At 44.4% G+C, this 20,186-nt stretch overlaps 1 protein-coding gene across 7 annotated transcripts in view; it reads left to right on the top strand.

Moving 5' to 3' along the window:
• The first annotated feature begins 1,428 nt into the window (after nt 1–1,428).
• The window catches only part of RALGAPB (Ral GTPase activating protein non-catalytic subunit beta), a 66,194-nt gene continuing 47,436 nt past the window's right edge, over nt 1,429–20,186 (top strand). For 3 of the 7 annotated variants that reach the window (XM_052791483.1, XM_052791474.1, XM_052791508.1), the window contains exons 1-6: nt 1,429–1,588; nt 9,044–9,256; nt 9,940–10,142; nt 14,375–14,538; nt 15,178–15,364; nt 19,159–19,290. In XM_052791483.1, the coding sequence (XP_052647443.1) occupies nt 9,074–9,256; nt 9,940–10,142; nt 14,375–14,538; nt 15,178–15,364; nt 19,159–19,290 (869 nt within the window). In that variant the 5' untranslated portion in view covers nt 1,429–1,588; nt 9,044–9,073. Of the gene's footprint in view, nt 1,589–9,043; nt 9,257–9,939; nt 10,143–12,244; nt 12,323–14,374; nt 14,539–15,177; nt 15,365–19,136; nt 19,291–20,186 lie in introns of those variants that run through there. The other 4 variants (XM_052791499.1, XM_052791492.1, XM_052791518.1 and 1 more) reach the window with 3 other exon arrangements.

Genomic DNA, 20,186 nt, shown 5'->3' with positions numbered 1-20,186 from the left:
CGTAGAAGGACAGAGGTCTTGCTGCAGGACGGGGGTACAGTTTGCCCTGTGATACACGGTGTTCCTTCAATGGATGGCAATAGAAGGGGTTAAAAATATCTTTGCAGGCTGCTGTTTGTTCAGGCTAACATTTTCCTGCTGCACTGAACAAGGAGCAGTGCAGGTGAATGCTACAGAAGGAGCCCCGGCCCCTGCGAAGCAGCTGATGAGGGATCTGTAAGAGTAGGCTGACCTCCCCAGCAGCGCACCCGCCGAAGCATTTTGCAGAGACCAGAGAATATTGCAGACGAGGTGAACATGATGTGCCCTCCGTGGGGGTATACAGCTAGCTGCACCATGCTGTTCACCAACTGCTGCAAGTGGTGATGCTGAAACAGCCATGCTGCTGCCCTCCCGCCCGTTGCAGGGGCTTGCAGGACCCTCGCACCCTCCCTCAGCAGTCTCGGTTGCCATCTCACAAAAACCGATGCCTGGCTGTGGGGCGCGGGCACTGCTCCCTCCAGCATGCCCCACGCTGCCTTTTCCCCGGCTGTGTTTGGATAGAGGTAACTCCTAACGCCGTGGCTCAGTACTTTCAGAGCATGCAGAGAACCTCCATCAGTACTAAGGGACCGGGGCGGCAGCAAACGAGAGCAGGACGGAATAAAGCCAGCTGGCAGGGAGAGACGCGGCCCGCGGCAAGGGGAGACGGAGCTGGTGCTGCTCGGCATTACCTCCCCCAGCTACGGCTGGCCCCGGCTGCAGCTGCTGGGGGTGTCAGCCGGCAGCGGTGCCTGAGGAGAGGGTGAGGGCCAGCCCGGACGCCATCGCACCCCAGAGACCCCTCGGCCCCCTCAGCGGTCGGAAGAGGCGCCGGCTGCCAGGAGGGGCACAGCGCCCGCGAGGCCTCAGCTGGATGAGGCCCGGCTCTATCCCCTGCGGACGGCAGCAGCTCCTAACGCCCCGGGGGAGGGGGGGAGGCCCGGGGGCAGACGGGCCCTGCTGCCACGCTGAGGCTGCTGCCCCCGGCCCTACGTGGGGTCACGGTGAGCCCTCGCGGGGCTCTGCCCTGAGCTCAGTGGCGGCAGCACTCAGAGAGGAGCGGGGAGAAGACGAAGGCCTCCCCGGAGCTGAGGGCAGCGAGGAGCCGCGGGCCGGCCCGTGGCACCGGGGGCTGCAGCTCCGCGGGCGGGGCTGGACGGGGCAGGCGAGGCGCGCGCGGCCCCTTTAAGAAGAAGAGCACGGCGGCGACGGGCGCGGCCGCGGGCGACCCGCGCACGCGCACAGCCTTCCCCCGCGACTTATTCGGCGCCGCCGGCAGAGGGGGCCGCGCAGCCGGGTGGCGAGCTATGCTGCAGCGTGACCACGCGCATGCGCAGATGCGCCGCGGGGCCCAGCTGCCCGCCGTGCGCTTTGTGGCGCTGCCGGAAGCGGCCGCGGCGGAGCGGAGTGGGGCCGGGCCGGGCCGGGCCGAGCCGAGCGGAGCGGGGCAGTGTGGAGTGGCGTCTCCCCTGTGTCGCCTCGGCCGCCGCGGGCACTATGGAGCCGGCGGCCTGAGGGCGGAGCGGCCGGCCCTGCCCCGACATGCCCGCCGGGCCCTTCGGCGCAGGTAAGGCGGCCCAGGCCCTCCCGAGGCGGCGCTGCCCGCGCCCAGCCCGCTCCTGCCGCCGGCGGGGCCTGTAGCGGCGGGACGCCGCCTGGGAGCCTCCGCCGCGCTGACCTCTGCGCTGCCCGCCGCGGAGCCGGGCCTGCGGGCACCGCGGGGCCGGGCTGGAGCGGGCGTGAGGGGGGGGATACGCTTGCCGCCGAGGGCTTCCGTGGTCGCCTCGTGTAGCTGCTGGGGGGGCTGGCTGGTACCGCGGAGCCGCCGCAGGGCGGGCGAGAGCGGGCCTCGGGGCCCCGCCTCGCAGCGGCCGGCAGCACCGGGGTCCTTCGCGGCCTGTGCCCTGTCCCCGGCCGCAGGGACCGCTTCTGAGCTGCATTTCGGGTCCCCGACGCGAGCGTGAGGTGTCACCCGCGGCCGGTGAGCTCCCGCCCGCCGAATGCCGGCTCCCGCGAGCAGGAGTGCGGTCGTGAGGGAGGGAAAACTTTTTGTCGCTGTTTCCCTGCCGACTGTCTTGCAGATAATCCAGTGGTGCCTTGCGTTCTGGGCTGCAGGCCTCCCGGGCTTTGCCGTGGTTCTCCTTTTCCTTGATTATTTTTCGTCTGGTTTGATCTTCAGGGTTTGTGGGCAGTGAATCAGGTTTCTTTTGGAAAGTGGTGAGCAGTAGCAAAAGCCCAGCAAGGCTTGTTGCCCGGATTCAGGGGACTGTTGGCTTCAGGAGATCCCTTCCTGGTTGAGCAGTTTGTAGAGTTGCACAAGGAACTGGACTAAGGAAGAAGTGTGAATGTAAAGTAAACCACTGAATAAAAATTATTCTTAGTCTGGGCCAGGGAAATGCACTGTTTTGCGCTGGAGTTCATTACATCACAGCTGTGGCAGGTGTCCTGCTTCCTGCTTTGGGAAGGTTGGTGTCCAGTGGTGCTCTCGGGAACCAGAATGGTGATGGGGTCTCTGAAGTCAGTGGGTAGGGAGTGCTGGGGAGAGTGAGACCCAAGCCGTGTGGCTTAAATAGCACCTTACATTTGAGACCCAGCCTTCCCTGTGTCAGATTCATGTATTAACTCCTGCTACAGTTAGGTGATAAAATCAGACAAACTCATCTTCCCTGGGCAAGGGGAGCTGTGATTTTCTTCTCTTTTACTCAGGAGTACTGTGGCTGAACGGCCTGGGAAAGGATGACATGAGTTCCTATTTTTTCTGTGCCTGATCTCTTCCTGCCTTGAATCTAGACTTTTTTTTCATTTAATAGTACTCCTGACATGCATCTCCATTTATTCTTCAACAAAATACTGACTTGGCAAAATACCAACTTTCTGCTAGTGTTTTTTTCAGATGGGTCTTGTGTTTGGCTCTTGCCTTTTTTAATTTTTTGCCTGCTATCTGATCTGCCTGTTGTCCTTTACATGTTGTGCATGCCTAGGGCAGAGCCTACCCATTGGATGGGCTCCAAAGGTGAGCTCCCTGGAGGGCTCTGTGCTTCTTCAGTCCTGGTGGGTTTAATATGAGATGTGCTGAGTTAGTCTTGGCAAGATCTAAGTTGGTCTCTCCAGCAGAAGCTTGGAGGGCAGAGAGGCAGCAGTGTCGAGGTGGGGCAGGTGGGCATGTGGCAGTTGTCCATGCTCAGGATGTTGTAGGCCTCAGCTGGCTTGAAAAATTGCTCATAAACTTCTTTGGTATGTGATCCAGGGAAGAGGGATTGTGGCAGGATGGCTTTCTGGCAATAATTGTTGCCTCTAGAAAGCAGATGTTAGTACTATTGGTGTAGTAGGGGTCGTGTTAGAGAGGGGGATTTCTTGTTTTCTGTGTAATACTTATGAAGTATATCTACTATCCCAGAACTTTATGGTGTAGACCCTTTATGTTGATGCTTCTCTGCTTTAGGCTGTAGGAGGTCTTCAGCTTTCCTTGGGCATCTCTCTGTTGATGGTCTTTGCATCTACTGTATTAATAATAATTGCATCCACTCTGCTTTTGTGGTTCATATAAAACCCAAGAAGCACCTGTTTTGGGGGCAGCTTGTCTTTGTGCTTGAAATCCTTTTGCATTGTACGCAAATATTTCATTTTACATATGAAGCTGGTGAGTACAAAGGGCTAAATGTTCACGTTTGCCACCAATGCTCCCCTCACCCAGCACACGCTTTCTGCAGAACTGCTTTGTACAATAATATTGGTTCTCTGACCTCTCCCCTGCACACACTCTAAAAACCCCACCTCTGCTTTAGGCTCTGAGCTCCTGCATATTCCTTCAAAGTAATTGCAGAATGTGGGTCTGTTATTTAGTTAGGTAGTTCTCATTGTCTAACTTTACTGATCCAGGAGTTTAAATATTTTGGCTGCAGCTGTTCATATTAAGTCTTTGGGGACTGGAAGTAGAACTTAAATATCTTTACTTCTGGAGTTTTATGGGCTCATTAGTAAGTTCTTTCATGCTCACCAACTTCTGCAGTGTTTATGAACCGAGGATCTTTCATCTTAAATGCTGAAACATCCATTTTCAGTGGTTTGTATGGTGATAGCTATTAAAATTACTAAGCTGAGATGGATCTGGAGGGAATATATTGAAACCCAAATTATTTACCACACAAAGGAATATTGGAGTTATGCTCAGTTTCATAGTAGACGGTAAATATTTTAACTTCACATCTCTCTGTTGTTCTGCCAGTGTTAATTTTGACAATTTCTTTCCAGATCTGTCAGTCTCTGAGAATCTGAAGATGTTTTATTTAGCGCAGCCTCCAGGAACATAAACACAACCCCTTTCCAAACTTGAGAGTGTGTAAAACTGCTTGGTAAACTTCAGGGTTTTATTTATTCTTCTTCCTGCCTCTCCTCTTAATTAGGTTGCCTGTCATTCTGAGAGACCTTAGTGATTTGAACCTCAGTAAGACATATGTTTATGTGAAATATGAATATTCAGCTGGATGAAATTTAGGAGATGTTATTTGGGCCAGTGAGAGTGCTTTTTTGAAGCTGAAATGCAGAAGCATTGCAAAAACAGAAGTAAAAATCAGGGTATGCTGTTTGTGTGGTGTGACAGTTGCTTTTTTTGGTTTTCAATTTGCTATTGCTGTTTAAGTAGTTTGTGATTAATACAGCCTCGTCTGAGGGATTGAGTCCTGCTTTTACAAAGCATTAGGTGCCTTTTGTCTAAAGCAAGTTACAGAACAGTCAGTATGTTGAATCTGTCAAAACAGAACATTGTAACAAATACAATTGTGTGGGGAGACTTACCAGCATTTTTAACTTATGTCCAATTATAAGAAGCTGCATACTAGGTGGGCTTAGCTATAGCCCAATCCTAACGGATGGCAGCAATTTCCAATTAAAATAGCAGTTGAAGTGGAGTCTTAAATGAAAAGTAACTTCTAGTCCTTGCAAATAAAAACTTCTTACTGCTAAGTGTAAGGGGTGAATAAATCAATACCTTAGGAAATCCCACTTCAAAAGGATTTTACATCTGAAGCATTACTTGTTTCAGTATTCCTTGTATATTGATAAGAATGTAGACTATAAGAATAACAGAATATTTATGGCAAGACCAAAGGAAGTCTTGCATATTAATAAGATACAGATTTGTTCATTAAATTTACGTATGAAGGTCAGGCAGCAGGCTGGGTGTATGTGGCACCAGAAGTTTTGGTTACCCTGTACTGCTGCTAAATGTCTCTTAAACATGGCATATTGTATCTATCCTGTATCTGTTACAAATGCTGCTCCTCTCAGAAGTATGGAAGGGTCACCCAAAAGAGCTTTGCATCTTTGCTTCAGTATGGCAGGGAGCTGCATGAAGGCAGGTGATTGCATCCTCCCATTGCCTTGCCCTAGTGCAATGACGGTTTTCCAAAATGCAGCAGGATTTGGGAATCCTTGTCCTCTCTGATGACTTTTGTCTTCTAGATGAGAAAGCTCTTACCTAGGCACTGTGTACAATTTGCTTCTGCTATGCAACACTTCCATGCTTCTGGGAAGCCTGTTCTGGTATAAGGGCAGCCGCAGTAAGTGCGCTTGCAGTTATCAGCATGCTGATAAGTTCCTGCTATGAGCTGTTAGCTGCCAGTCCTTCAGCTGGAGTGCAGCAATAGAAAGTACATGCTGCTTTATCGGTTGAAATCAGTTTATTTAAACCAACGCTCCTCAAATGGTGTTACGTACTTCTGTAATGAACTTGGGTGTCAAATGGGAGGGATGGAGAGTGCTTTCGCCCTTCCCTTGTGGTGAGCAGCAAAGCTGGGGGCAGGGGCAAGGGGCGCACTGCTCTGGGGCAGTGATGTGGGCCTGAGAGAGGAAGGGGAAATCTTGCAGAGTGGTGATATTTCATTTCTGTCCCTCCTTCTTCCACTCCAAACACAAGCTGGAGACTAAGGCAGTATTCAGGTGGGACAGAAAGGGGAAAAGAAGAGGCCCTGGGGGTATAGGATATGAAAGGAAAAGATATCAGTAGGGAAACCTATGTAATGAGTGACTGAAGCCATCACTAGGGATTGTGTGTCATGTTCATCTTGGGGGTTTTGTTTGTGGTTTTTTTTTTTTTTTAAGTGTGAGTTCTCTGTGTCCCAAGAGGTAGTGGCTTAGAGGAAAACAACAGTTCCAAGACTAAGGATTTTGACTGCAGTGGCTTGTGCATTCCTCCTGCCATGGCCCACAGAGGAGAGAAAATGCCTAAAGGACGGAGAGGATATGCTTCCTGCAGGCTGTGGCTGCTCTGATTAATTTGCTATCAGATGAGCTCATGTTATTGCTGCCTCAGACCAGAAGGACATAGTTTGGAAAACCAAGATCTTGCTGCCTCAGCTTCCCTCCTCCCTTGAAGGGAATCATCAGGCTTTTTATGTAGGTTTTAGGTGTAAATAAACACATGGGGTGTCAGCTAAATAGTGTCCTGGTTTCAGCTGGGATAGAGTTAACTGTCTTCCTAATAGCTGGTACAGTGCTATGTTTTGAGTTCAGTATGCGAAGAATGTTGATAACACTGATGTCTTCAGTTGTTGCTCAGTAGTGTTTAGACTAATGTCAAGGATTTTTCAGCTTCTCATGCCCAGCCAGCGAGAAAGCTGGAGGGGCACAAGAAGTTGGCACAGGACACAGCCAGGGCACCTGACCCAAACTGGCCAACGGTGTATTCCATACCATGGGACGTCCCATCTAGTATAGGAACGGGGAAGTGGGGGCGGGGATTTGCCGCTCAGGGGACTAGCTGGGTGTCGGTCGGCGGGTGGTGAGCAATTGCACTGCGCATCATTTGTACATTCCAATCCTTTCATTATTGCTGTTGTCATTTTATTAGTGTTATCATTATCATTATTAGTTTCTTCTTTTCTGTTCTATTAAACCGTTCTTATCTCAACCCATGGGTTTTGCTTCTTTTCCCGATTTTCTCCCCCATCCCACTGGGTGGGGGGGGAGTGAGTGAGCAGCTGCGTGGTGTTTAGTTGCTGGCTGGGGTTAAACCACGACAATAGGCAGACCTGTTTAAATGGTGTCTTGTCCCTAAGAAGGTGTGTTTCCAGGCCTGGCTTCTTGTTTGGTTTTGGGCCAAGGAATGTCTAAGGGAGGCATTCAAAACATTCCCTGTATAACTAACTGGCTTCCAAAATGTGCCAGCTAAGTGTAGTTGCAAACGGTCCTCAGGGTGCCATTTGTGACAGTTTGAGCTAATCTAAGCTGTGGCTGTTGAACACTCCTTGCTTTTTATCCTGTGCCAACCCGGTTTTCCTTACTTTATTGTCCACGTGGTCACCTGGCTTAGGTAACTGATAAAAGACTGCTGGTGTTGGTGGGAGAGGAGGAAAGTGGGAGATAGCACAGTCCCAATTCTGATGACTTAGGCTGCCGTGGTACCGCCTGCTTAAGCAGCAGTTTAAGGTTGCTGTGAGTGGGTACAAAAGCCTGCTACTGCCAGAAGGGATGCTCCTGCCGCCCCTCCTGGCCATGTGTCCTCACTGCTCCTTTGTGTTGGCACCGATGTTCATCTCACCTGGGTTAGATCAGGTCTTAATTCAGCTAAAAACTGTCTCAGCAGAAAAAATGTTTGTGCTGGCTTAGCTTTCTGAATGTTTTGATGTGTAGATCAAAACAGGCAGTGCATGGCAGATCTCCTTGAGCTGCCCAGTGAGAATGGATGGCGGTCCTGTGACTAGCTGCTGGCCTTGTCACACACCGTGCCTCCCTGCTGCCCGGGGCTCCTTGCTCTGGCCAGGCTCCCAAGCTTGTTCCTGTACAGCAGGTAGGTGTTGCGTATGTGCTGATGGTGCAGCACGATCCATTGCTCTTGGGGCAGAAGGGCAGACCCTGCCGTGCTTCTGGACAAATGCAGGCTGAGAGTGACTGTGGAAGCGTAGCTTAACTTTTTCTGCCTCTAATCTGCCTCTCTTGGTTGTGGTTTCGCAACAATGCCAAAAAAACCCCAACCCCCCCAAAAGTCACCACTGCAAAAACCTGGTTAGTTTGCTGTCAGCTTGGCTGCCTGAGCTGGCTCAATCTGCAATAAAGGAAAATGCGTAACTGCAGTTGTGCTGGGAGCACTGTTGAAAGGAGAACTCTGATTCTCCTGTCTAGTTCTGAGAAAGCTACCTGGGAAATTGTCTAGTGGCTTTTCTATCCTGAATCTTTGGAACAAATCTAGGCTAGGGAGTGACTCTCTGTGTGTGTATTGACTTTACAAGGATTTGAAATGCATTAGGGCGTACTCTAAGGCCTTAGGTTTGGTACCAGTATGTGATGCTATAATGAAACTATGAAGTGATACTGGGTTTAAGTTAGTGATCCACCAAGGCTCAGTCAGTCCTGAAATCACTTCAGATAAAGTATTCTCTTCATCATCAGTCAATCAAATTTTTCAACCACCAGTTTTGAGTAGTGCATGCTGTAGGAGAAATACTTTATGAATGTAAAAAGAGGCTGAATTTTTATCTTCTGGGATGACTAAGATTTTCCTGAAAGTTTCCTGGTATATATTTTTAACTGAGCTGAAAAAGGGAACAAGGTGTGAATTGGAGCCATTGCTTGTATGAACAAAATACTTGTAGAACTATTCTCTATTTAGTCAAGGTTGTCATGTAAGTAAGCGCATCTTTCCTGCAAGGATGGCACAAGCAAAAGTTGTGTGATGTGAAGTCACTTCTCAAGTTTAAGTGTCTCCAATGGGCTGCTAGGCCCTAACTGAAATGTACTGTAATCTTTTTTTAAAAAAAAAAAAAAAAGCTCACAGCTATATTTAAAAAAACAAACAAACAACAACAACAAAAACAAACCAAACAAAACTAACAAAAACACCCCCCCCAAAACCATATTAAGGTTGAAAAACAGCTGTTGGAATCTCTTCCAGGTCTTCAAATGTATGACACGGACACATGCATCTTGAATTTACAAGGGTCTATATCATGGCAAACAGCCTCAGTTTTGGTAACTCATGTCATAGACATTTCTACTAATTATATTTTTTTTCTTCCTTGCCCCCCAGGTGTTATTTGGATTGTAGCATAGAGGCACTATGTACTCAGAGTGGAGATCCTTGCATCTTGTCATTCAAAATGATCAGGGGAATACCAGTGTACTTCACAGCTATCCTGAAAACGTGGGGAGAGAAGTGGCAAATGCAGTGGTGCGTCCTCTTGGACAAGCTTTAATTACATCATCTGTTGGAAGTGAGAGTTTACTAAAAACGGACAAAGAAGTAAGTGCATTTCCTTAGAGATTGTGGTTTCCTTCATGCTAGAGCAGCAACTTACTGATTTTCTATAGCCTCTTTTATTTTTCTCTCTTTAATAGTCCAAGTTTTATGAAGTATGCTATATTTTTACGTTAGTAATCTACATAAGGCTACTATTAACAGCTAGTTCATAGCAACAGTGTACTTCATGACCTAGTAGTAAGTGTTCATCTGAGCTACTGTACCAGGAAGTTCAGGCTAAAGCAAAAAAAACCCAAACCAAAAAACCAAACCAAGCCAAAAAAAAAACCCACCAAGGAATTTAGCAGTTCACACATAAAGCCTTTCTAATTATCTTCATTTTTGAAGCAAGAGTATGTGACTTTTAAAAAAAGTATTTGTGTAGTACAAATATCTACTAGAATTTGAAAATCTTCCATTACATCAGCCCTTGTGTGTTCTCAAAAGTTCTCTCTACAGGTTAGACTAAAGAGATTCAGGTTTTAGAGTGATTTGCCATTTATCATAATCTTCATAATGTCATGATATACAAATTAATGACTTGGTGTTTTCTTGCAGCGTATGTTAAATAGAATTGCCTGTACCACGTAACTACTGTTATTTTGTTGAGTTAGAACCAATGTGCTCTGACCATTGTTTACTTGCTAATATTTATTTTTAGTGACTTCTGCTTTGTGTTTGGTTAGGTAAAATGGACTATGGAGGTGGTTTGTTATGGACTGACCCTCCCTCTGGATGGTGATACTGTGAAATACTGTGTCGATGTCTATACAGACTGGATTATGGCTCTTGTATTACCTAAGGACTCCATTCCTTTACCAGTTATTAAGGAACCAAACCTTTATGTTCAAAGCATTCTCAAACATCTCCAAAATCTCTTTGTACCGAGGTGAGTGTTAGGTCTGGGATGCTTAGGAGGCACAGGAGTTCAAACCTTTAGTCAGCAGGTAACCTGTCAAAGAGGCCTGATGGGCTGTGGAGGCTCTTGATTAAAATAAGACTGCTATCATTGCAAAGTTAGGAGGAAGGTATCTTTCCAAACCTGTTTTGTAATTTTCAGTAGCAAATTGAGTTGTTGCTGCTGTGTTTAGGAATGCTTACTGTTCTAAGAACTTCAAGAACCATCTCTGTTAGATGACTGGAGGGTGGGTGGAGAGGTTAAGTAGCATCACTGTGTGACTGTGTGCTTGGTATTGTGTAAAACTGAGATAACTAAGAGCACATCATGGTAATCCCATGCTTTGTTTATTCAATACTTGATCACATTTCTGATGTGCTGGAGGATCTTGCAGGAAGTGGCTGCTTTGTGCCTGCATCTTGCTGCCTGTTAAATGGACATAATCATGCTGTCTTTTGCTCCTAGTTTCAAAAGAATCCTGCAGAGGAGTGCTTGCTATCTGACAATGTGGTGTTACACAAGACATCCTTGGATGATAATGTTGAGATACACATGCTTATAGGTCGTGAACAAAGTTATAATGTTTGAGCACTCTGACAATATACTTTGTTTATAGTTTATGACAAGGTTACCTGCTGCTGTTGAACACACATGTTGGATAAGTAAGAGCAGATTATTTAATGGTGCCCTGTGAAACAGTACTTAAATATTAGCTATCTGAAATTACTTCAGATCAATGTTTAGTATATGTCTGTAAGTACCAGATCATCTGTTTTTATCAGTATTAATAATGTATCACTGCAAGTGGCCTTTAAAGTGGTCTGCTGCACTTGGATCTCTTAACTTTACTTGAAGGCTTTGTTAATAAAGGGCTTTGAATAATAACTCATACAAATTCAGACAAGGAGTTCATTGCTATTTATTGATTGCTTCAGTCTACTACCTAACCTTAGTTGTCATTGCTCTTAACTTGTAGTGAAAAAGGCATTTTAATTCCCATTAAAGGATGGTCAGGGCAACGGCACAAATCTGAGGATGCTTCCAGATTAGACTTCTGCAGAAGGTTGTCTCTAAGCTTTAATACATGCAAAATAGAGTCTACTGTCTGAGAACCTTTATTCCCTTGGCACAGTAGAGAATGAATTCTTCACTAGTCCATTAAATAGTTCTTGCTATGATCCCTTGACTGCTTTCAGACCAGGGGCCCCGGTAGCAGGCAGTTCTCTAGTCCTGTTTCTTGCATGCCATTGGTACAAGCTGCCATTCTACCCTTCTTTCCCAGCTTCACTGATGGAGCTTGATGCGGGGTGGTAGACTGCATGTGATGGCTGTCGAACAAAATAATTAACATCCAGAGACAGGGCTGGAAAATCATTATTTTAAACACTTCCTGCCCCCCCAGTATAATTGTTCTATTGTTTTCTTTCAAAAGCATCTGAGATGTATCTGAAACTGTATTTTTCATGGCTGCTGCTGTCAACGCTTGATGTTCAAGTGCCTACTCTGTTTTCAAGAAAAAGAACTTAAAGTTCAAGTTTTGTCCTCCAGGGATCTGTGTTCAGAATTCACTCCAGCAGCAGGAAGACATTCTATAATGGAAATTAAATGCAGAACTGAGTTGTGCACACCTTGCTTGAGTGAAAGCAAAGGGTCATTCTTACGTGCCTGTGGTGGGGAAGAGGAGAATAATTTCTGGTTTTACCCAACTGATGCGGGTTGCTAGTGCTGATGGGCTCCTGTAGAATACTTACCCAGGAGCTCCTGTAGCAAGCTGCATTGGACTATTTCCTGGAGAAAATCTGTTCTTGTGTTGAAAATACTAAGCCTTTCCTATAAGCCTATGTCCTATGGAGGGTTGTGATTAAAATAGCTTTCTTGCTCATCCCGTTTTCCTGGAAACAATGTAGCTGTTGGTTTGGCTGCCTTAAAAATAGTGGCCCAGAGTTGGGGCTAGGGTTTCGGACCTTGAGGAGGATGTATAGTTGAGGTGTGAAATGCAGCAGTCTTAAGTGAGCAGTTGAACTTAAATAGCATCTCAGGAACATGTATACACCAAATACAAAGCACTTGTGTATAAATCATTCTAGATTCAGTGCTTAGCTGAATCAAATGTTTACATGCACAGTCCTTGAAATAGTGTGGTGCTGAAAAATAAGAACAGTGAAAGATGGGTGAGTCAAGTTGCCTTTCCTCTCTCTGCCGAACTGACTAGAGAGAGGGTGCTTGCATCCTTCCCTCCAGCACTGACCTTCCGTCCACCCCGATGAAATGACCACTTCTTTTCTTGATGTATTTGAGCAGTCCCCAGGCAACCCCCAGGCTTTCTGTCTCTAGCAACCCTACAATATTCAGGAAGCCTTGCAGATTACTTAAGCAGCAGTGGTAGTTACTGCTGTCAGATGAAGTTCCAGTGCAGCAAACTCTTGTTGGAAGCACAGAAAGAAAATATGAGAACTCTCTCGCCCTGCCTCCCCTCCCCAGGAGATTGAGGTGTAGATACCAGGGTCTTCTGTGCAACTAAAATGTCTGGAATTGCTTGAGAGACCATGAAACATGTGACTGTCCAAGTGTAATAGACACTTTTTTGTAATAACTTCTGCTTCTCACATGAAATCATGAGAACAATTCTTGTTGCAAAGGAGTGTGGGAACCAAAAGACCAGGTTCTGTAGAAATCTAGACATTAATCTGCAAAATGCTGCAACCAAAGTTTGGCATTCATTTGACTTTGTGGATAAGAGGAGCTGATAGATGGACAGGGACTTTAGAGTTGCCTTTACCAGATTAGTTCAGAAGTATCCCATTAGTCATCTTGCATATGGAGCTCTTACATGTAAGCCCCTTTTTTATAGATTCCTTAGATTATTAAGGAAACAAGTCTTGAAACAGGCTTTGAAACTTCAAGCCTATCAAGATTAAGGATATCATTTGATTAAGTATCTACTCTGTTGCTCATGGAAAAAACAGTGCTATAACCAAGTTGGGGCTTACTGGTCCCAAGCTTTGTTGTTCTATGGAGACTGTCTGTTAGGATCAAGCAACCTGCTGAAGTCCTGAACTGCAACTAGTAGTCTGCAATTTTGTATTAGATATTATCCTGTCTCTTTGTAATCTTTTACCAGTACTGTAATACAACGTTTATTCTATCAAGATAAAAGTTGATAGTATTTTTAAACCATGTCTGTCAATAAGTGATCTCAATGCGAGCTATTTTTCTTAAAGAAAAGCAGATCTCTATCTGGTGGATCAGCATGTTCTTGAGATGCTTACCATGCGGCATCACTTGTAGGTTATACCACATTGAAACTGTTTGGTAGGAATCTGGTAATACTACTTAGTAGTCCAGTGGAAGGTAATATTTTTATGATTCTTTTTTGTCATCCCTTCAGTGAGTGGTAGGAGGGATGAGGAAATGGTGTACAAGTTGAAATACAGCTTGCATATATTGCACTCTTTTTAATCTTTCAGGCTTCCTCAGCTTTATTTACCAGCATCCTCAGACACTATCCAGAACATTTCACATTACTATTTTGTACCCGTTCTGCCTTGTCCAAACTAAACTGGTGGGAAGAGAGCATGCTGCTTTGTGCTGCTTCTGTAACACTTCAGTGACTCAGCAGTGACAGTGTGGAACTGGTTGTTACTATAGGGAGAACCTTGATAATACCAACTTGTTCCCTTTCTTCCTTCCTTACACCTTCTTCATTTAGTCTGATTTTCCTATTTAATGACCCTCTTCTAGATTTCCCCCCCCCCCCCCTAAATCCAAGGAATTGGGGGTAAGAGTTGGATCTACCTTTGGAAGCAAGAGGAGAACTAGGAAGAATTGAAATTAATTTGCTAACAATATTTTCTCCTAATTTTGCCACTTCTGAATTATCTATGTAACAATTAGTGATGTCTCTACTACATTCTTATTGTTTGGTCTAGGATAAATTCCTTTTGGGATAATGGGTTGTGCTTGCTCCAGTTAGTGTTCAGTCTATGGTGGTGAGTTCTGTGACATGTAGAGAAGAATGTTATGGTACATCTTGTACTCATTAAGGCAGAGTTAGGATGCTTAGAGACAGAGTTACGGTGCATAGAAGTGTATTAGCTCATGTTCTTGGCTCTCATTCAATAATATTGATGTTTCTTCTTGTAATTGCTCAAAGTTCAGATTATTGTATGCAACACTTCAAAGTTCTTGTTTAGAGACTCAGGTATTGTTTTCTTCTCTTGCAGGCCGGACCCAGGATCTAGTCAGATTAGATTGTGCTTGCAGGTATTGAAAGCTGTCCAGAAACTGGCTCGTGAATCAACAATTATGGCAAGAGAAACCTGGGAGGTTTTGTTATTATTTCTTCTTCAGATCAATGACACTCTTCTAGCAGCTCCAACTGTGCAAGGTTCATATTCAACTTCCATTTGGTTCAATTACTGGAAAAACCTTTGGCTCTGCTTGGTATTGAGCTGCCAGGGGGATGGAGGGAAACCTGTTAAAAGCTCTTAGTAGCCACCAAAGCACAATAGCTCACTCCTAATTCTGCTACACTACTCTGAAATAAAGCATTGTCAGAAAAGACTGAATGATTTGGAGTTGAGTTTCTGCAAAAATATGTTCAGGAATGGTGACTCTGTACAGGAACAATTTGTGGTGAATGGTTTCAGACAATGTTGTTCCCTATTTGTTTCCCTTAAACCGCTATGTGTCTTGTTGTTTGGCCTGCCTACTGGAAAATAATATTGTCAGCTTATACCTATTTAAAAAAAAAAAAGACAGTGCAATAGAAGACAGCCTATGATTGGTGAATTCCCAGTGTCCCTTAGTGACATACGTATGTGGCTGGGCATTGTATATTATGTTTGGTCTTATAAAAAGGCTAATTGGCTGTAGGAAACAATCAGGAATCACTCTTTAAATGAAAAATTATGAAAAAAATGAACTTCAGAATCTTTATGCACTCAAACTGAAATCTCCTTGGGGAGATATTTGAAGTTACTTAGATTGAATACTCACTAAAGGCATGCTTTGTTTCTGTTACAAGGTGGCATTGCTGAGAATCTGGCTGAAAAATTAATTGGTGTGCTGTTTGAGGTATGGTTACTAGCTTGTACGCGGTGCTTTCCAACACCACCTTACTGGAAAACTGCCAAGGAGATGGTGGCCAACTGGCGACATCACCCTGCAGTAGTTGAGCAGTGGAGCAAGGTCATCTGTGCCCTTACTTCCAGGTAGGAGAAATCCCATGGAAATAAACACACATGTATGGGGATGATCATGGTTATACATGTTTTTCTCTGGAGTTGCTTAATTGTGGAATGCACAGCAATCCAAAAGTAAATGAGCAAAACAAAGTGAGAGATCATGGTAGTATCCTTGGCTTTTACTGTTTGTGTGTGTGTCTTCGTTCTGCAAGTGAAAAACTGAATTGGATTGTCTGTGTTACTGTGTAACCTCAGCACCTCTCTGATATTGAGCACTTTACAGTGTGTGTATATTAGTCTCCATCACTGTGACTTCATCATGTCCTGTGAAGAATGAGTCACGAATATTAGTGTAGCATTATAGTCCGTGTATTTAATGGCAGTCACCACCAAAATTATTAGGCGCTTGTTACTACTGCATGTTGCTGTGTTTGAGGTGACTCTTGGACTCTGTCTGTCCTGCCCTGCAGAGCTGAAGCCATGCTGTGGCTGCCTGGCACTTGTGGCCTGGCAGTAGGGATGTGATGGGCCAGGGGCAGGCTGTAGGCTCTCCTCTGAGCAGTGGCACTCTCCTCCAGACAGTATTGGAGGAGAGCTGTACCAAGCCTTGCTGGGCATGGGAAGAGTGAGGATCTGTGTGCTGCGGGAGAGGTTAGGCTGTAGTAAAAGGGTCTGAACAGTGAGGGGAGTCTCAGTACCCTTAATAGTGGGGTCTTTGTGGTATGAAGTCTTCGTGGGACAAATCTTAGCCTCTTGGAAGAAAGAACTAAATTAATTGGTGAGGAGCAGGGGTCTGGGTCGCCTCCTCCCAGCTCTCCTGAGATGTCAATGACCATTTCTGTGAAAGTTCAAAGATGTATTAAAATTGCTAGGCTGTGAAAAATTCAATAGTGTGCTTTTCTGCAAGGGTTTATTTTAACTCTGAAAACTTTTGCTTTTGAATTACCTGTCAAAATTCCAAGTGTGGATAGGTTTTTCCAGGTTATGCAGCTACTTGTTAAACCTGTGGGAAATAAAGCTGCAACACAAGTTCTGCGTATTTCCCACGCTATTTCTTTAGCTATTTTTATCTCATTAGTTGTAGCGTTGCATAACAGAAAATATTTTATGATTCACTGATCTGAAAAGAACAGCTCTGTTTCAAAACATGCATTGGTGTTCTGCTCCATGCACTATGCCCACACTTTATCTTCTACTGTTGACTAACAGTCTTAGTTCTGTTGATGCATAGTAATCTGCAGGTTTTCTGTAATGTTTTAGTCTGCTGTTCAGTAATGCTGGTTTATGTGTAATACATAGAAAGCTGAACTTTGAGGTTAACTTTAAGTTCAGTGGTATTTTAAGCTGCACTTTGAATACTTAAGTGAAGCTCCAGCTTCAAACAGTTAAAGTGTTGTTTTAGTAAACAGTTTTCTGAATTGGGATATTAGCAATAAGCTGAGAATAAACATCTCAACTTAAAACTGTATGGAAAATTATATTTGGAAATCTGTACACATTTGCAGTGTTAACCTGTATCCATGGCTAGGACTTCATAGGAGGACGAAACTAGGGTCCTACTTGTGTTGCCATACCAATAGATACTAGTTTTACCTGTCTAGGGTGCTTTAAGTCTATTAACTGTCTTATATGTGTGGATTACAATTTATTTCTGTTTTCAGTCATTCTTGAAAATGTCCCAAATTTCAGTTAAGATTTGGCTATGCTCCTTGAAAAAACAATTTCTTGCAGCTCATAAGGGGAGAATTATGAAGTAGTGCAGTCTACTGCTGAACAGAGATGTGGGACATGATTTTGCATGGGATGTACCCAGACTCTTGTGGGTTTGTCGGAGCTAGGTAATTCCTCAGCAAAAACCTGCTATGGGGTGATGCCTCTGGGGGACTAAATGTAGATGGCTGCTGGGGCATCGGTGTGGCATACTGGAAAGCAGTTGCTGCCTGGTACTGGTGTGTGTATTTCTGGTTTGGAACTGAAAAGGGCCTTGTGTCCTAAAGCTCATTTGCTTTTCTGTCCAAGCTAGTTACTATGATAGACTGCAATTCCAAACATACTTTGAGTGTATTTTGTGTTAGTTGGCTGCAAGTTACTGTAGTGCACAGTACTGGGGGAAGTGGAAGATGGTAATTCAGCCTATTTAACTCTTGGTTTAGGAGTCAGCTGTAGACTTCTGCTCTCCTCCCCTTTCTCCTAGCTGTAATGACTTTATTTCTCTAAAACTATATGGTTTTTGTAAGTGGGCAATGATGAATGGGACATGTCTTGTCCATTACAAGCAACTCTACCCTTAGAAATAAGGGTACGATAACTGAAGCAAGAAATGACGCTAAAAGTGAGTTTGGCTTAGGGAAAGACAAAAACTGATTTCTGAGAATGCTAGGATATTTAGAAGGTGCAGCTTGGATCTCTTCCATCCTTTTAGAGAGCACCAAGGTTATGTTGATCGGGGAAATTGATCTATAAGTTTGCAAAGCTGGGGATGAAGCAGGGGTCAAATCAGACAACAGTGGCTCAGTGAAGCTTATTGGTGACTGGTCAGGTAGTTACAGCACTACTAGAGAAAGATCTCCGTTTATCTAAGCCATTATCCTCATGATATTACATTGTTGGGAAGCCCTCTGCGGGTTTGCTCTTGTCCTGGTTTCGGCTGGGATAGAGTTAATTTTCTTTCTAGTAGCTGGTATAGTGTTATGTTTTGGGTTCAGTATGAGAAGAATGTTGATAACACACTGATGTTTTCAGTTGTTGCTGAGTAGTGTTTATACTAAGTCAAGGACTTCTCAGCTTCTCATGCCCAGCCAGCAAGAAGGCTGGAGGGGCACAAGGAGTTGAGAGGGGACACAGCCAGGACAGCTGACCCAAACTGGCCAAAGGGGTATTCCATACCATGTGACGTCATGCCCAGTATATAAACTGGGGGGAGCTGGCCTGTGGGTGGGGATCGCTGCTCAGGAACTAACTGGGCATTGGTCAGTGAGTGGTGAGCAACTGCATTGTGCATCAGTTGTTTTGTATATTCCAATCTTTTTTTTTATTCTTATTGTAATTTTATTATTGTTGTTGTTATCATTATTAGTTTCTTCCTTTCTGTCCTATTAAATTGTTCTTATCTCAACCCACAAGTTTTACTTTTCTTTTCCCTGATTCTCTCCTCCATTCCACTGGGTGGGGGGGAAGTGAGCGAGCAGCTGCGTGGTACGTAGTTGCTGGCTGGGCTTACACCATGACAGCTCTTCACTGTTCTGCAACTCCCAGCTTCTGCAAAACGTAGTGCATCTTTTTTGAAGAGCTTGTTACTCTGGATTGCAAATCCTGTGCTGCTTGTAGGATGGCATCAAGTGTTGCTCAGTGTGCTGGTGTAAATTGTAAGTCATCAGGAACTTGGAATTTAGACCTGTAACCTAATGTGACTTGCTGGTGTCATTGGACACTTTAGCTGAAGAGCCTTGAGGATAAGGGCTTAAATTCCTTTTTTTTTTCCTCTCCTCTCCCTTCTTATGTAACACCTTGTCAGTTATGTTTGTGTCTATGTTAATAGGTAACCCCCTGGCTAAACAGATAGGAGAGCTGCTATGGGGTGTTATGCCTTAACAGCTCTTTGATTTGGTTGGACCTTTGGGCAGGCTCCAAGGTGTGTACCCTTCAAAGCTTTAAGAGGGCTAAATGATTGTATAAAATGGGGATCTCCAGGAAAACTGGGCATGTTTTGTTGTTGCTTGTGGGCTCACTTGTGGACTGCTGGTTCCTTTGAGGCTCAAATGCCCTGTTAAATTTTTCAGGAGTATTAACTGAATGACAGATCTGTCTGACTTACTTTCTAGATTGCTGCGTTTTACATACGGACCTTCATTTCCTCCATTTAAAATTCCTGATGAAGATGCTGGTCTTATTCCTCCTGAAATGGATAATGAGTGCATTGCACAAACTTGGTTTCGTTTTTTACATATGCTGAGGTATTGTAATTACAGCCATCCATTGTTCATATTGTTGCATCAGTTCTATAAATTTGGATGACAAACGAAAAAAATTTCTCTGGAGATTGCTAAGATTAAACACCTAAATAAAATAAAGTGTGAGAGACTTGTACCAGTGCCCTGCAGCAGTTCAGGGCAAGGCTGTGAGTGGGTTGTTCAACTTTGAACTCTTTGACTCTTTCAGAATGTATCCTGGTTCATTTAATTAAAAAGTTTTTAGCGATTTGGCGTTTTGGAGATTCTGAAAAAGAAGACTTCAATACAATTTTGTTTCTCTGAGATAGCAAACAGGAAAAGCAGAACAATAGCTCTGAGAGATGTATACTGCTTCCATTTATTCTCCAGAGTGTTAAATTTAACCTACAAAAGACTATTTTTAAAATGGGTGTATCTCTTTGTTTTTATGAAGAAAGCTATACAGTTAATTTTAACATCCATGTTATTCTTCCTTAAACACACGAGAGAATCAAGTGGCATGTTTGGTTTTAAAGATACTTGGGAATGGCATTGCATTAATGTTCTGAATGGCCAGAATATTAAGTTTTTCCTATAAAGCATTATTTACTAATTAAATGTAGATAGGCATTAGACTGTTTAAAATCTACTTCTTAACTAACAAAAAATCTGTTCTTTTTCTTCATTTGTGATAGTAATGTCACAAGTGCTGTACTCTTCAAATCTGGAATTGCTGTTACAGGATTTGTATCAGTGAGGAAAAATTGCTCAAACTTTTACAAGCCACTCCCTTTCTTGTCATTGTTTGGCAATATTTAATTCATCGCTTACATTTTGAAAATAGTTGTAATAATGTAAAGACCTCTTAAACTGAGTTCAAAAGACCTCGTAAGTAATTAGTATTACTGCAATGGTGGGTT

The sequence above is a fragment of the Harpia harpyja genome, chromosome 1 (genome assembly GCF_026419915.1).
Source record: "Harpia harpyja isolate bHarHar1 chromosome 1, bHarHar1 primary haplotype, whole genome shotgun sequence".
NCBI lineage: Eukaryota > Metazoa > Chordata > Aves > Accipitriformes > Accipitridae > Harpia > Harpia harpyja.
The sequence above is the reverse complement of the archived record's forward strand: the minus strand, read 5'-3'. Positions and strand labels throughout refer to the sequence as shown.